Source organism: Grus americana, chromosome 13 (assembly GCF_028858705.1).
Source record: "Grus americana isolate bGruAme1 chromosome 13, bGruAme1.mat, whole genome shotgun sequence".
In the NCBI taxonomy this organism is placed as follows: domain Eukaryota; kingdom Metazoa; phylum Chordata; class Aves; order Gruiformes; family Gruidae; genus Grus; species Grus americana.
Genome location: NC_072864.1, coordinates 10,352,502 through 10,369,035, shown reverse-complemented (window position 1 = coordinate 10,369,035; position 16,534 = coordinate 10,352,502). Strand labels below are relative to the sequence as shown.

The window sequence follows — 16,534 nt, the reverse complement described above, 5'->3', positions numbered from 1 at the left end:
TGAATATAAAGTTCTGTTGTATGGAGGAATTAAGTGCTGTTGAAAAAAAGGAATATTCTTTGAACTGTTGTCATGTTAGTTAATGTTAGCAATAAACTGTAGTTTAGCTGTAAGTAAAACAAATTCAGAAGGCTAATTAAAAAATGAACTTTTTTAACATTTGCAGTTCCCCACCAGAAGTGCAGGGGACTGATGGGTTTGGTTACGTAACAGCAAACACAGTATTAAACCAGTTGAGGTCAGTTGTTTTCGCTGGCCCATTTCGTCCATGGAAAGAAAGAATGTAGTGAGTGTACTTCATCTTTTTTTTTAAGCCTGCTAAGGGACCTTTAAAACTTTCCTTATAAAACATGGTTTATACAATTTTTTCATCCTTCCCTTCAGCTTCCCACGTCCTCAAAAAATAAAAATCAGCTCTTTCCCTTCAAAGGCCTGCTCTACCCTACATGCTCCATCTCTTGCTATAAAAATACTGGATATCACAGGGGCAGCATGACCATGCCCACGCAGTCAGAGGGAACTAGTGTTTTCTGACCTTCTGTTCCAGGCCTATGTGTTTTTATGGTATTATTGGAAGAAGACTACCTTTTTTCTCAGTTCAGGGCCTTTTTGTTTTTTTCCTCTGTTCCCTGAATAAATGTAGTGCCATGAATAAAATAAACACTGCTGTCAGTCTCTCTGCATATTTTTCAGTGTGCTTCATTATACAGGATTCTTTCAAAAGAAATACAACCCACAGTCTTGGCTGGTTCCCAGCACCATTAAAGGTCTACTGGCACTTTTCTTAAGAATATGAGGTTTTGCTTCTATTTTTTATAGAAATTAATTTCACCTGCCTGCTATGTAGACTGCCTGCTGCCCCTCAGCCCAGCTTGTGGCTGCAAGGTCACCCCTCTCTGGCACTTGCAGATGTCCTTACAAGTTTTTGGAGGTGAAAGGAGTCAGTGACTACTTCATTGGTGATGAAGGCAGGGGAAAAAACAAACCTGGACCAGTAGGCAATACTAAAGGAGATGTCAAGCTCTAATCCTGGAGTGAAAAAAAAAAAAAAAAGTTGCTCTGTGAATGGCTCATTGTTAATAGCATATACAGTCATGTTCATAAGTCTGCAAAGTAAGAGTCTAACTAATTTTATTGGCAGTGTTGCCTTTCTTGGTTTTTTTTGGGGGGGGAGGGATTTTTTTTCTCTTGGTTGGTTTGTTTTTGAAGGGGAAATACTGTTTCCTGATAGTGATGGTGAAATTCCAGGAGTGACACCTGTACCTGTCCCCTTAAAGGTGAAGCCAGCTCCGGACAGGTCCTTGGGACAGGTCCTGTGGTGACTTCCAGCCACTGCTGTCTTCTGGTCCCAGTTGTGAGACCTGATGGCTGCCCCGTGCTGCTCACATTGGAGGGACCTGTCGCACAAGCGCACGAGCCCTGTCGGGCCTTCCAGGGCTGCTCTGTTTATTTTCCAAAGCATAAGGGCTGGAATACAGGTGAAGGTGTTGAAAGTATGCATGGGCTAATGTTATAACTGCAGGACAGGAATAGGATTCACTAACACTTTCTGTTACTACAGCTGCACTTTTTTAACTAGACGAAAAGCCGAGTCACTTGCTGTGCTGTGTCAGTGTGTGCCTGAAGTCCCCTGACCAAACCCTCAGGTGTGAGAAGCGGGCGCAAGCGGGCGCTATGCTGTCAGTCTGTGAAACTTCTCTGGATATTCAGTGGAAGGAGCTTTTACAGGTTGCCCTTCAAGTTTCTTTCTTTCCTCCTCTCTGCTTCTCTTGATGCTTTCCTCAGCTGATAGGACTGTGCTTTGACTCCTAGCTGAGGAATTCAGTTCTTATTGCTCCTGAGGTGGCTTTATGGTGAGTGGTCTTGTGCTGGGAGGTCGCAAAGTGCTACTTCAGCTGTGGCTGGACATGGTGAAGTAGGAATTGTCATACCATACAGCAGCGGTTATCCTCGACCACTTAGAGATAACTGACTGTGTGACTCCCCTCCATTCTGTCCAATTTTCCTTCTGCTTAAAGTCCATGTCAGAACTTGCAACTTATTCCTGTTATATTAATTCCTAACTCTGACTCAGCAAAATTATTTGCCTGCTTCCCATGCTGCTCATGGCTACAGAGTCAAAGTGTGCATGCCACACTCTCACACTGTAAAAATGAACAATGTACTGAACTAAGGCACTTAAAACTACCAGATGTTTTCCTAAAGCAAGTTCTTTTTTAGCTTTTTTGGGTGGGGTGGGTGGTTGGGCTTTTTTTCCCCTCCAACTGAAAAGTTGAGGAAAAGCTTCAGCATTTTTTACACTGAGAAATTCAAGGGGAAAAAAGCCTGCTCTCTGATGCCAGAGTTAAACTCTAATCACTGCTCAGCTCTCTTGGAATTTGGCAGCATACCAGTGCTCCTTCCCTTTGGTAGGTCATGTGGAAATACCGGAGCATTTTCTTAAAGAACCTCTCAGCTCTTTTCAGGTACTTGCACAGATGTAACTTTTCTGTTAGGATTCTAATTCCTTTTGCACTTTTAACTACGCTTAAGCACCATTTGTAATAAGCACCATTCAGATCTAAAAAATTTTATGTATAAACATTAAATACTTTTAAGTGTGTTAAAACTACATAAATGCAGCTTTAAAAATCTGGTTTTAAGTTCATGTTCCTATTCAGTTGCAATAGACTCACACACTTTAATCTTGAAAATAAAACTTAAATGTGCGTAATGAAATGAACCCACAAGAAGTTCACAAGTTTATTAAAGGCTGTATGAATAGCTGAGGTGAAAGTTGAGAGATGAGGGTTGTTTTGTTCAGTTTGATCAGTGATAATATTTAAGATTCTCTTTCCACTGCTTTTTACACTTAAATCACCAGTTGGTTTTAATTTATCACCACTGTCCTGGAGATTCTTTCTGATGGGGAATTTTTAATTGTCAAAGCTGGCTTAACCGTTCTGTAAAAATGCAGATCTTTGATCATTTAATTATAGTGTCTATGAATAGCATACTTGGATTTCCTCCCCTCTATGCTGTTTCTTGTTTTCACTGTTCAGTCATATTTTAGCTGGATATGAAGTTCTCTCTGATGAATTCCATGATCTGATTAGCTTGATACTGTGGTGGTGTCTTGAGTGCTGATTGTTGACCTGGTTCCCCATTTTCCTAGTCTTGGTATGCAGACACACAATGAAATGGCAGGCTGTGCTTGAAAAGCTTATGAACTTGTAAAAACAAAGTTATCTGAAAGCAATGTGATCTGCCTTGGATGAATGCAATGACCTTTTTACTGGATCAATACTTTTATTTACATATTAAATGTAGACATTTTTTTCCTTCAAGTGCTGCAGAGCAGGCTGAAAAGGTGCCGTATCAGGCAAGAACGCGTGTAAAGGATTCCTTTGTTAAACGTTGGCAGCAACCTCACGAGCCCTTGCCAAGTCTGTCCAGCCCACCCACCCGTCCAGGAGGACGCCAGAAAAACCCCCAGTATGGCGTGGTATTGGCGCAGTGCCTTTTATAGCAAGGGGGACGCTGGCTGTACAGACCACGGTGCCGAAAGGGGCACCATGGCTATGGACGGCAGTGCCGATACCCCGCTGCCCTAGGAGCTGCCTGGAATGTCTGTGAAACTGCGGTCAGTGACACTGTCAACACGCCCGCTGAAAACATGCCTTGCAATTGTTCAAGTAACACTTTGGATAGAGCAGAGAGAACACTTAACTGTGCTTTTGCTACCTAGGCAGTTAGCTCACTAAGGAACAGAGGGGTTTTGGTGTGTCTATACTTTGCGGCATTCTGAAAAAGGCTCTAATGATTTCAAATACATTTAAAGTTTGCGTCCTCTACTTCATAGGAAAAGCTGCGCTATTAAGAAGTTTGGTGAAGGCTGTGCAGGAGGCAGTGGCTACACCAAAAAGCAAAATCAAGATCTCTTATTACCTAGCCTTTTTCTTAAATCGCTCAACTGTGTCTCCCTTTGTCCTTCATTTGCCTTCTGCAATATGACCTTTTGATTCTCCTTCAACATACTGATGTGTTTGGGTTAGAACTGCAAAAGATTCATCAAAATAATGTTCATTAGATGTTTAAAAAACATTTTCATTATTTTGCTCGGGATGGTTTCCTAGAAGTGCTATAGCAGTCCCTCAAAACAAAGGTTCAATGTCTCTGTAGGTAAATGTGGGTAACCTGTATTTCCAGCAAGAAAAGGAGTTTTGTGAGAGTTCTGATTTCCCTGGAGTTATACAAGAACAGAAATAAGAGACTGTAAAAACCTTTTAGTCCATCATGGCCAGCCCTGTGCCAATGAAGGATTTTCCCCTTATATTTATGATTTCGTATTGTTAGGCTAGTTTCCTGTGACCCAAGCAACAGTTTCCATCCTTCTGCATGCCTCGCTCAGGTTTTCTTTTTTTTTTTTTTAATTTTCCTGCCATTTGCCCTTCACCAAAGGGCAATGTTTTTGTTTTCTTAAGCAAGTCTCCTAACTCTTCAACTTGCTTGAGAATATCAGCCTCTTCCAGTGCCAGGGTGTGCCAGAGAAGAAATGAAAACACTTCTATTGGCTGCCTGCTGTCAACAATGTCTCCTGTTAACCGAGCAGTGCCTGTTAATGGTAAATAAATCCCTGACTTTCTCCACCCAGGGGTCCTGGTGTGCTCTCTGTCTCTTTGGCCCTACTTCTTAGGGTCTCTTTACACAGAGGCGAAAGAAGAGAAGAAAAATCTCCTGAAATTAAAAATCACATGGTACTGCGCAGAACCCTCTAAAAGAAGAAGGGTTGAAGGCACTTCAAGAGAACTGAAAGAGATGAAGCAAGACACAAAGATAACTGGAAAGGAAATCACAAGGTTGATAATCCACAGTGTTCATGGAAAACAAAAACTGTAGCAGTAAGAAAGACTCTTGGGGGCCAGAGGAAGATGCTAGAAGAAGTAATACATGTGAAAGTCCTGCACTAGTAATATAAGAGAGGAGAAAAGGGTGTAGACCGTCAATGACGAGCACAAGAGTCGGGATCTGGCTGATAAAGATGGCAGATCACAGGATGCAACACTGAGCACCTTGAATTTCAGCTTGGCCTGTGGTACAAGCAGTCTGTCTGTCTCCATGTTAAAAAAAAATCTTCAGCTACATTCGATACACCTGTATTTGCCAGGTTGTGTTGCTATTTCTCCTTATTTATGGTGACACAGCAAGAGAAAAAGTGTCTCCAAAAAGTGATTCAGAGGCTGTCAAAACCAACCATTTACTTGGAAAACTATTTAAAATTACACTTTAAAATGTTTCTAACACTCACGGAAGAATACCCTAAAGGTTTCCAATATTTGAACTACTGCGGGTACAGTATCGTAACAGCTTGAAAGTGTAATTCCGAGCAGTGTGAACTGCTTAATGTATCTCGAAGGATTAACTCTGAGTTATGAATACCATTTAAAATGTCAGTATCGTTGACTTTCTGTGTTAGCATCAACATCAATGCACTTTAAAAAACCCGAAGTCAAAAAGCCCATAACGCAATAGACCGCTAATGCCTTCTGAAGTGCCAAAACCGCCCGGAGGCAACAATTCCAATCCCCAAACGACTCCTGCCGAGCAAGGTGACCGGCCCGCCCCAGGCTCGGCTCGACGGGGCACACCCCGGCCGATCGGGGGCAGGTGCCTGCCCCTCCCCTGCCCGGACAGCTCCGCGGACGGCGGGCAGCCCGGCCCGAGGGCGGGGACGTGGCCGGGGGCAGGTGCCGGCGGAGGGGGCGGACGGCGGCGGCCCGGTGGAGGCACCGCCCGTCCGCGGCGCGCCCTCCGGGGCGGGCTCTCTCCGCCCTTTCCGCTGAGCGCAGGGGGAGGAGCGGCGGCGGCGGCAGCAGCGTTCCCGGTCGCAGCCGAGCTGCCCTGCCGGGACCGGGTGCGAGCCGCGGGGTGGCCGCGCCGCTGAGGACGCCCCGGCGGTCTCGTCCTAGCGAGAGCCCGGGCCGGGTGCGCCGCGGCGGCCCCGGCGGTCCTCGCGCCCCTCCGCGGGGCCAGGGCGCCCCCGAGCGGCGGGGCGCTGTGCGGTGCTGAGGGCTGCCCGCGCGCCGCCGCTCTCCTCCTCCTCCTGCTGCCGGGACTGAGGCGGCGGCCGGCCGGGACAGCACCATGCTGCCTTCGCTCCCCCCGCGCCGCTCCGCCTGACTGGGGACGGGGGGAGGCATGCAGCCGGCGCTCCGCTAGGTGAGCGCGGCTCGGCTCGGGCCGGAGCTCCGCGGCCAGCCCTTCAGCAGCGCGGCGGCACCGGCACCACCGGCACCATGAGGAACGGCGATGACCTGGAGGGCTTCGACGGCGAGGCGTCCAGCACCTCCATGATGTCGGGGGCCAGCAGTCCCTATCAGCCCACCACAGAGCCTGTCAGCCAGCACCGCGGGCTGGGCGGCCTCCGCTGCGACCTGGATTACCTGCGGGGCACCTTCGGCAGGATCAAGCTGGCCGAGGTGGTAGGTACCGTCGGCGGGGAGCGGGCCCGCGGCCACCCGCGCTCGGGATGAGCCCCCCCGCTCGCCCCGGGCTCCTTCCCCCGTACCGGTGCGGGCGGGGAGCGGCGGAGGGCACCCCGCGGCGGTGGGGCCGTGCCGCTCGCCCTGCCGGCCCGGCGGCGAGGTGCGTACCTGCGGGCGCGGCGCCTGGCGGCGGCCCAACCGTCCTCCATTTCAGTCGGCCGGGAAGCCCGGCGCGGGCTGGGAGCCGCCGCAGCCGGCCCGGGAGCGCCGTGTCACCGGCCGCTGGCGAGCTCGACGCTGGGGCGGGCGCTGTTTGAAGGGTCACCTCCGCTGGGTGCCAGGGGTTCTGTCAGCCCGGTGCGGGGGGAGGCGCGGTCCGGCCCGGGAGCGGCGCAAGCTGCCCTCCCTGCTCCCGCCGCTCTGCCCGGCGGCTGGAGGGAACGCTGCTGGGTTTCGGGTGGCTCGAGGGACGCCTGGGCTTGCTCCCGTCAGGTGGTGTGGCTTCCCCTTGCGGGGGGGAACGGCCCGGGTTAGGCCTCCGTTACAGTAGGTTTTGTAGGGGTGTTCAGCTATTTTTGTAAGAGATTTTACCTCAGTGTGCACGCCAGGGCCTGCCTGTGCCCGTGGGTCACTGGGGGCATTAACAGCACTCCACCACTACAGGTTTCGGGTAGGTTAAAAAATATAAGGCAACTTCTCAGTAGATCAATACTTCAATTTAAATATTAAATGCTCTTTCACTTCGATGGACTCACCGTAGAGAGGCGTTGGAAAGCGGTGCGGCTGCAGGCACGCACCCTGTCCTGACCAGGGGAAACTGCCCGGGCTGCCGCGTGCCAGGCTGCGAGCCGTGGCGTGGTCCTGCGTCCGCGGAGCCATGTGACGGGTGGGCACTACCTGAGGTGTCTAGGTGAGGAGCTGCGGCGTGGGTCGTCCCTGGGGGTCGAGTTGGGTGCCTGCAAAGTGTTCGCTTACGTGCTTGCCTTTAACAGGCTGGAGTTCTTGCATGTGCACAGCCTAAAAGAAGAGAAACCCTGGAAACACCCCCACCCCCCAATCCCACGTTTTTCCATTCTGAAATAAAATATAAGCTGTATTTGTTCATGTAGTTTGAACAGCTAAACTGTTTAGTCTGATGGAGCCCGTGCAGGTCTTAGAGCACCATAGGAGCTAAATGTGTAATAACACCTAAACATTTTGTCAGTTTTTCTGTGGCGTTGCTGATGTTTGTCTTCGTCTAATCCACTTTCTAAGTGACTTTAATATTACTATTTTTTAAAATCAACAAGTGTGTTTTTCAGGATATTTTAAAGTAGGCATTTTATGAAAATGGCAGTAAGTTTGAAATAAATTTTTAATTAGTTTCTTATAGGGTACTACAAATTGTCTCCCCTTAAAATGGGTGAGTTCTTTGAGGACTGTGATGGAAGAAACATTTTAATATTTCATGTATGTAACTTCAGTATTTAAAACCGCTACTGGTTAGTACAAGACAAAGCTTGCGGTGATGAATATATAATAATTTCTGTACAAATACTCAGTAAAATCCAGGATTTGGAAGTGCGATTTGTTTTTTTCTCATCTCCTCAGTGTAGAATAGAATCTGTGGTCTGCAAGTGGTAGCAGCAGTGAGTGTGTTACCTGAGTAGCCTAACAACAGGGAATAGCTGTATTTGCGTTACGTGTTTTCAGGACTGATGCCAACGAATCTGTCATCGCTGTGCAACATCTACCTGTCTTTGAACTGTTAAAAACTTTTGTCCATGTTGTGGAAATCCTGGGGTGGTGCTTCCTAATATGCTGAAATAATCTGCCCTTGGATTTTTGTTTCTGTTCCTACTGCTGATCCTTTCTGTAGTACACTAATAACTGTGGCAAGTCATGTTAAAAGCTTGTAATTAAAATGAGTGATTATTGATCATGAGTAAGTGAATCCGTTATTACTAAGTTCTGATTTACGTGGAACAAGTTCCAAAGATACATGGAGTACACCTCTTAATTTTTTAAGTCTTGTAAAGAAAGATGGGGGGAAAATCACACTGTCCTGGAGTTACAGCTAGGAGAGTTTTCTTGTCTGTTGAACAAAGACGTCACTACTTCCAGTACATTGTTAGGAAGACGTATATGTGCAGATTAGTATCCTCAGGGGAACTGAGTAATGTTTTGTGCCTTTTTAATAAGAGCGATCTGAGCTATTGTGGATGGTTCCTACGAGGTGTATGAATCCAGTGGGTCAGAAGTTAACAAGAAACTGAATTAGCTAGTATAGGGTGGAAGCCCAGGTACCATCTTGACACGTTTAGTTTCTGCACAATTGTACTCAAAAGATGTTCTATCTAATTCATGGTGATGATTGGTAAAACAGACTACTGAATTTTGCAAATCGATGGAAAATTGAACAGTTTTGGAAAAGAAAGAAAAGAGAGACCACATTCCACAGTGCACTTAATTCGCTGATTTGCCAAGTATAATTATTTTAATGATAATGTTTAGTAATACCTTTACAAAAATATTGTAGGAACTAAAATGTATCAAAGTCCATAGTATAGAACTCTGGCTCTTAAAAATGAGGAGGAACTCCCTTTATTGCACACCCAAGAAAACTTAAAGAAAAAAAAAAAGGAAAAAAACAAGTATAGGTTTAGATAAAAGGTCTCTAAATATATTGTAGTAAAAAGAATGCTACAGGAAAGATTACAATGCATGTGCTTCATTTAGCATCAGGATTTGTCTTAAAATACATATATGATTGGCAGATCAACGTATCAGCTCAAGACAAACATTGCTGTTCATTCTAATCTTCAGTGGAAGGACTTTCCACAAATTAGTTTGTAGTGATGTATGTGAAGGATAACTGTTGGGCATTGTGGCTTAAATGGCTCTTCTTCCAGATGCCCATTTTTGATTGTCAAAAGCAGAAAGAACATGGAATGGGGGGAAAAACCCCAACGACCACAGCTGACTGAAAATAGACAATTGTAGGGCTCTAATATTTTGTTGTAGATTTGTCTGTATTGATCCAAAACATTGTTACAGAAGTTGTTACAACATGGAAAGCAGTATGATGTTTTAGGCATATGGAGTAATTTAAGTGCTGCTAGGGGGGAAGAACAGTTTTTACTCATATTTCTTAATATTTAAAGACAATATGCCCTAAAATGTCTTTCAAAGGGGCACTGACATAATCATAGAATCATAGAATGGTTTGGGTTGGAAGGGACCTCAAAGATCATCTAGTTCCAACCCCTCTGCTGCGGGCAGGGACACCCTCCACTAGACCACGTTGCCCAAAGCCTCATAATGAGTTATGATAATGATTCATGTATAGTATTGTGCTGCTTATTTCTGAGTTGTATTTTGGCTTTCTTTCCCTTGACTCCCAGAAGAGGTTGAATAGCATTATGGATTTTTGTTCATTTTAAATTGTGTATGCAAACTAAGAAAACTGTATTTTACTATTTAGGGCTTCTTACTAATAGTTAAGGCTAAGTTGAATAGTTGTGTAGTACGTACGTCTGCCTGCTAATGGTCAGTAATATTCAATATGAAGAATAGTGAGGAAGTAATAAAAAGGACCCATGTGGAACAGCTTAGTATTGAACAGATTTTCCTCTTTTTGGAAGTTTTATTGTTAGGTGGTGAGCCTTTTGGAAAGTAGCTCTTTTCCCTGTATCTTCTTGTTCTGTTGAAATAGGGGGGGTGTGTGTGTGTGTTTATTTGGATCTGTGAGGAAACATCGGCTGTGACTGAGGCTGGAGCTGTAAGCCTCTTTTAAAGAAGCAGCTTGAAGGAAGGTGGTGAGTGTTGGACCATATCAGGAAGGGAGTTTTCAGGGCTACTGGGGTGGCTGAGACACCTGATTGGGTGTCATCAGGCAGGTGGGAAGAAAATGGTGTGAAGGGAAATGAATGGCAGGGGAAGACTTTAAGTAGTACAGAGCTTTCACGTTTGGTTTTGTGCTTGGGTTTTTTTGTTTGTTTGTTTGTTTTTTTTAAATGAGGGTTCGAGCTTGAAATGGAAGTCAGGGTGAAGCCAGTACACTTGTGTACTTCCAAAGAAGTGCTTTTCCTTTGGGGAAGTTGAAATCTAGGTGGAAATTCTTAGCTGACTTTCCAGCGTTTAGATGGAGCAGTACCTTGCCATACGGCAGATGTGAGAGATTAGATAGCTGTCCTTGGAGACCAGAGCAGAAAAGCTCTTTAGAGTTTATTTTCATTACTCTCTGGCATGGTTTTAAGTTTCTCATGCTTTTGGGGGCTTTAATACTTCCCATGGAGATTATTGTACAATAATCAAACAGATATCCCTAGAAAACTTTCCTATGGACATCCTCAAATGATTTGTTTCATTTTGGTGGTACTTCCCCATTCCCTTGAATTTCCTAAGGAGAGACTCTTGTTTTTCTGAGTGTACGTGCTGAAGAAAGGTGTTTACTGTGTGAGGAATCAGGAGGGGCCCATCGCTGTCATCCAAAAGAGACAGGATGCTTAGCAGGTACCACCTCTTTGAGTTTGCCTGTCTTTTTTTTTTTCCCCTCACTTTATTTTTCTCGTTAGCTTTTCTAAATGCATCGTTATTTTTCCTTGAGTGTTATAATTCTGCACCTTGAAGGATCTTACTATCATTAAAGTTGGGCATAGACATATATTTCCCACTGAAATTCCCATGGTGAATCATGACTGTTGTCTGCTTCTCGTTTTCTTTGGGAACGGTAGCTCTGAGTGGGCTGTTTGTCAGGCGGTTATGAGGAAACCAGGCAGGATCCTGTTGGGAGTCTCGTTGGTTCTCCCTGGGGACCTGCCAGGTTTTCCAGGCACTTGATTTAAAGTAATATGTATCACCTTTAATAGTTGGGACAATTGATGTGAGAAATCGTGCCCGGCCAGTTCTTGTGACATTGGCAGTAGTTAGGAATGGTTTAACTGGAGCGGTAAGATTACAGAGCAACCTTCTGATGGAAGGAGCGTCAGAAAGCCCTTATCATGTGCTAGCTTCAAAGAGGATGGCATTTGTGGTGGTTAGTGATGACTTCTGTGGCTCGGACAGCCCTAGTCTTTCTTTTCTTCATGCGTCTGTTCCAAATGCTACAAAAATCCATCAGAGACTCCTTTTAAAGAAGATAATACTTCTGCTTGGGAGGTCTCTGAGCTACAAGTTGCTGATGAGTGTACTGGGAAGTATCACTGCGTGCTTGCTCTCATCTTGTTCTCTATAGCATAAGCTATTGCCCGTCAGTGGAGGCAAGATTTTTGAGCTAAATGAAATCTGGTGGGAATAGTAGTTCATATGTTCACAATTTTCAGAATAAAAAGTTCCATCTTCATTGGTGGAGAGTAGCTGAATGTTGGAAAAAGTTGTTTTGTGGCTTACTGTCATTCTATGTTTCCAGATCCAGAAATTGGTTAAGGCCAGAACTACAGTAAAGTTCTTGGCTATCGGGACCTATTGCAATGAAAAAACGAAAATTCAGAAAGCCTGTAATACACGCCTACATGGGTAATAAGACTGTCGAGAATTCCCATTGATAATTACATAAAAAAGTTAGAGTAATAACATTTATGGTCCAAGGAGTAAGCTAATTGCTAACTATTAGAAGCCGGTTGAAAACTATTATGAGGTGTTCAGTAATCTCATATTTAATTATCGCTGCTTTCTTGTGCCTTCAGCTCAGCATCTCACTCTGATCTCTTCTGGAGGGGAGGATTAGATGGAGTCCCCAACCTCCCACCCCGGTCCAGTGTGTCACATCTTAGAGCATGTCGAACTCTTGCCTGCTCCTTTCTCCCTGGGGGTCTCTGCAGTAGTCCTGTGCAGCTGCACAGCAGTGTGATTCCTCATCTGCTTCATTTATGGGTTGCCAGAGCGGGCAGACAGGTGCTTTACAGGCAGTTGTCATTACGTACATAAATCGTAGAAGTTACCAGTTGGCCGCTGAATGCAATATGAATAAATTGAGATTTCTTTCACATTAGTTATTGTAAAGTTTGGTTTTATGTAAATAGGGTGTTAGCGAAGCTACAGAAAATTAAACTGTACCTAATGGAGGTCAGTAGATGAGATTCACTGTGTGGTAAGGTCATTCTGCAGTGGTCAGGTCATCGGTCCTGATGTAAAGCGTTCGGTGGTCTCAGTGAGAAGCAGAGCACTGCAGGAGACATCTGAGCCTTCTAAGGCAGCTTCAGTGTCACAGGCAGTCCTGTACCTGGCGGTTTTTCCCATAAGTGGTAGTTTTGCCTTAAAGTTAGCTTTTGTTCATTTGTTCTGCACTTTGGAGGTATAGAAGCAGTCCTCATTTTCCGTGTGAACGTAATTCTAGCAAATTTGTAGCCATTTGTTCTTGTGTTAACATTGCCACTTTTCCTAACTACTCCTTACTCCTTTGTGCACTTCCAAACAGCTGTCTGCACTCAGCCAGCCTTCATCTTGCTGCACAAGGCAACACAAAATTGTTTTGGACTCTGGTCTCGGGACTGTCTGGCAGTCCTTTCTTGCACCACCATCTGACTGAAGTAATCCTTTCTCAGTAGGCACAACCTGAGAAATAGGTAACCTTTAAAGTGTGTCTTACCAGTACGTACAATGACACGTCACTTTGCATGCCTCTGCTGGAGATACCTCTCCTGTTACGTCCTAGGATTGCATTGGTAATTTATAGTCATTCTGTGATTACCTGTATCTTCCATTTTTTATTCTAATTTCCAAACAATAAATGTGTGTTTATGTAAGAAATCCTTCTGACTTTGTTGTATATTAAGCTTTGATTCTCAGTGGTATTTGTAGCTGCTGCTTCAGAAGATGTTAAGTATGACAGTGGATACTGATGATCTTTGGCTTTTATGTCACTTCAGTGTCTCTGAAACTCTGGATTTCTGTCTGGAAAGATTTCTCTCAAAATGTTGTAGATCTGCATTGCTGTGCTGACATTTACCATAGAGGGAAGAATGATGAGCTAACTCTGTTTAACTTTGCTGTTTATTATTTCTGTGTGCAACTAAAGAAAAGACTGTGATTGTCTTTCCGTAGAAAGGTGAATGGGTTTTGGTCTCTTCCATGGTGTCTCTTAACTACCATCTGAGTGTGGGCTGGTGTCGTACTGTTGAAGTAAACTCCAAATTCCTGCTATAAATTTCTCTCTAAGATGGTGGATAGTTTTAAATTCTGCTTTCAGAAGAAATTTCTATAATCTCTGCAATAAGTGTGCTCTCTTTTTTTTTTTCCCTCCCATTATGAACCAGTGTAATAGTGATACATATGCAATACTAATTGTAGATGCTGCAGTAAGAAATGTAGTTCTAATGGTATTATTATTTGGAATGTTGTCTTCTTTTCTTGTAATCTTTCTGGTAATGTCTTTTGATGAGCCTCCCTAGTGTTTTAATTATCATCTTGAGATAAGAAGACAAGAAGAAGGACTAGAAATTTAAGAAGTTGTGTTTTTTCTTGTAACATAAACAGTATAGGAGTCTGTTATTTCTGATGTGAACTAATGCATCATTTTATTAAATCAACTTGCACACTTTGAGTCATCATCCTGTGCTCAAAATTGCATTTCAGAAATACCTGCCTTGCTTCTAGACCTCAACAAGTAATTTTATACTGAAATTTTATATGCGAAGAGGACTACATGCACAATGAATAACCTTAACAGTGGGTCAACTGCTGTTGCTCTGTAGTTGTAGTAGTAGCTACTTCTAAATTAGAGTTGGATTAAAAATACGTTCTGATTTTTTTTTTTTTTAAATCACCTAATTCTAAGTAATTTGTGTAGTTACTTGCTTCCAAAACATGGAAGTAATGTTTCAGTTTCTCTGGAACTTGTACCATCAACTCCTAAGAATACGGGAGGAGGAAGGCAAAAGCTGGATAACACCAACCTGATTTAGAATAGGTGTAAGAACATACAACCATGAGTAGAGGGAAGATGGATCAAAAATATTAGTGACTATGGGCAAAGAGATCTTAGAGCTGGCATAGCACTCAGCCAAACTGAGAAGCCCATGCAGTACACAACAGCATGAATCAAGTAATAAAGTCTTTACAGTGATGGGTCTTGAGCATTGTTTTATTTAGTAGATGTCCAGGATGAAATCTGTTTTCACACTGCAGTATGTTATTAGAATAGTGTAATGCCTGAAATGTGGTTTCAGGTAAGCAGAGTAATTTTTAATGTTTTGATCTCACTGCGTGCAAATTAAACTGGGAACTATAACTCCAAGTATCATGTTTCTGATGATTGTATTTAATTGTAATTAAGGCTCTGGTATTTAATGCCTTAGCTTGTGGAAGAATATTATGGATTTTTACCCAAACAAGTGTCTTCAACATTGTTTGCATTTAAACTGTTTTTAATATGTAACTTGATATTCAGATGTTGATGTTTGAATAATGTCTTGTTCAAGATACTTCTTCAAATTTTTTTTAGCTTGTATGTACATTCACAAAGTGTTCAGCTTGCAAGTGAGCTGAACTTGTTTGTGATAGTTCCCTTCATTACAGTATAGCTTAAAAGCACAGCAGCCATGTGCCTGGTATGTAGAAATATATCCTGTGCTTAGGTCTGGAGTTGCATACGGTCATACTTTCGCTGTAACTTTCACTCGAGATAAACATTGTTATTTTAAAATAGTTTAAATCTGCCAGTGATACAGCACTGCTTGTGACAGTTCTGTCAATGTTTTGCGAAATTACTTATGAATCAACAACAAGCAGTTCCATATTATTTATTTTCTGTACTTTTATACGTTTTAAACTGAAATGTTCATGGAAGAAAGCAACAAGCACGGTTGTGAATATTATGAAATACTTAAGTTCTAGGAGTCTTTAATAACCTTCAGTAGTAACTTGTGTCTTATGAAATTATTTTCATGCTAGGAACTATTGTCACTTAAATGTTGTGAATAAATTAGTTGTTTGATCATATACTCTTCTAAATCTAATTGTTGTATTTAATGCTTAGAAACTTTTTATGTAACATAGATGAAACCTTTTATTAAACATTGGGATCTTTTAATTTTAGATGATGTTATCACTTAATAGTTTAAAAGTATTTTTGAAAAAGTGCTCTTCCCGAATTATAGGATAGTGTCCTGAGTCTTTGGGATGTTCAGGATGTTTACTTCAGGTGGCAGTACCGTAAGAATCATGGCCGAGAAGGTGAAGGCATTATTGCCAGAGTCTTAAGGCTTTTGTGCTGTTAACGACATTTTACAGTTCTCTCTCTGCAGCATGCCAAGTTTGTTTGCAGTCTTTAGGCAGATCTGTTCCTGAGTTATAAAATCATGAGTAGGTGGATTTGCAGTTATGCAATGAAAGTTTGTGGGCTCTTTTCTATTTTGGATGAGATACTACTGTATAATGCTTCTAAGACAGTCTAAATAGCAAGGCAAGCTTGAAGGTTTCATGCATTCCCCAGTACAGCTGGCAGCGCTCTTTAATGTTCTGGCCTACATCTATTTTTTTAATGTTCTGTTTTACCAGTATGTCTAGACTCTTTTTGCCTTTTAAGGCATGGCATCTAAGGGGACCTTCAGATTGCAATCTTGGGAACGTTGGGACTGCAAGGACATTTTGCACCATTTCCTTTAAACAAAACCCCAAAAAACTTTAATAGATTCCTTAGGACTACTTTAAGTTCTTGATTGTTTTCTCATTAAAATTCCTTTCTTGTTTTAGTATTTGTGGGATGTTTGATGTTTACTCATAATTTGGATTAAATGGAGTTTTAAAGGATACAGACTGATTCTGATAGTCTTAAAATAGAACTTTCACTTTTTAATATAGCCTAACAGGCTAGTTAAACAGGAGGCTGAGCAGATTGAATACTTGACAAAATCTGAGTACACCTTTACTTCTTTAAACCAATTAATTTATCCTACTGTTTGTTACAGATTTACAGTACTGTGTTGTAATACTGTTCTGACTAGCCAAGTTTCCAACACAGGTTGGCCTATGAATGTGAATGGGAACAAGAAGTCCGGTCAAAAATGTTGATGTTTTCTTTTTTTTTTTTTTTTTTTTTAAAGAGCTGAGTAGAGATTTCTAATAAGTGAAGCAATAGCCAATTTTTTTTT

General features: G+C 43.1%; 1 protein-coding gene across 8 annotated transcripts in view; it reads left to right on the top strand.

Annotated features, from left to right (window-relative positions):
• The first annotated feature begins 5,820 nt into the window (after positions 1 to 5,820).
• CMTM4 (CKLF like MARVEL transmembrane domain containing 4) overlaps positions 5,821 to 16,534 on the top strand; it is a 59,776-nt gene continuing 49,062 nt past the window's right edge. For all 8 annotated transcript variants that reach the window (XR_008579077.1, XR_008579074.1, XR_008579075.1 and 5 more), the window contains exon 1: positions 5,821 to 6,461. Coding sequence is in view for 1 of the 8 variants with exons in the window: in XM_054840337.1 (XP_054696312.1) it covers positions 6,276 to 6,461 (186 nt within the window). In the remaining 7 variants the exon portion in view is untranslated. The remainder of the gene's footprint in view (positions 6,462 to 16,534) is intronic.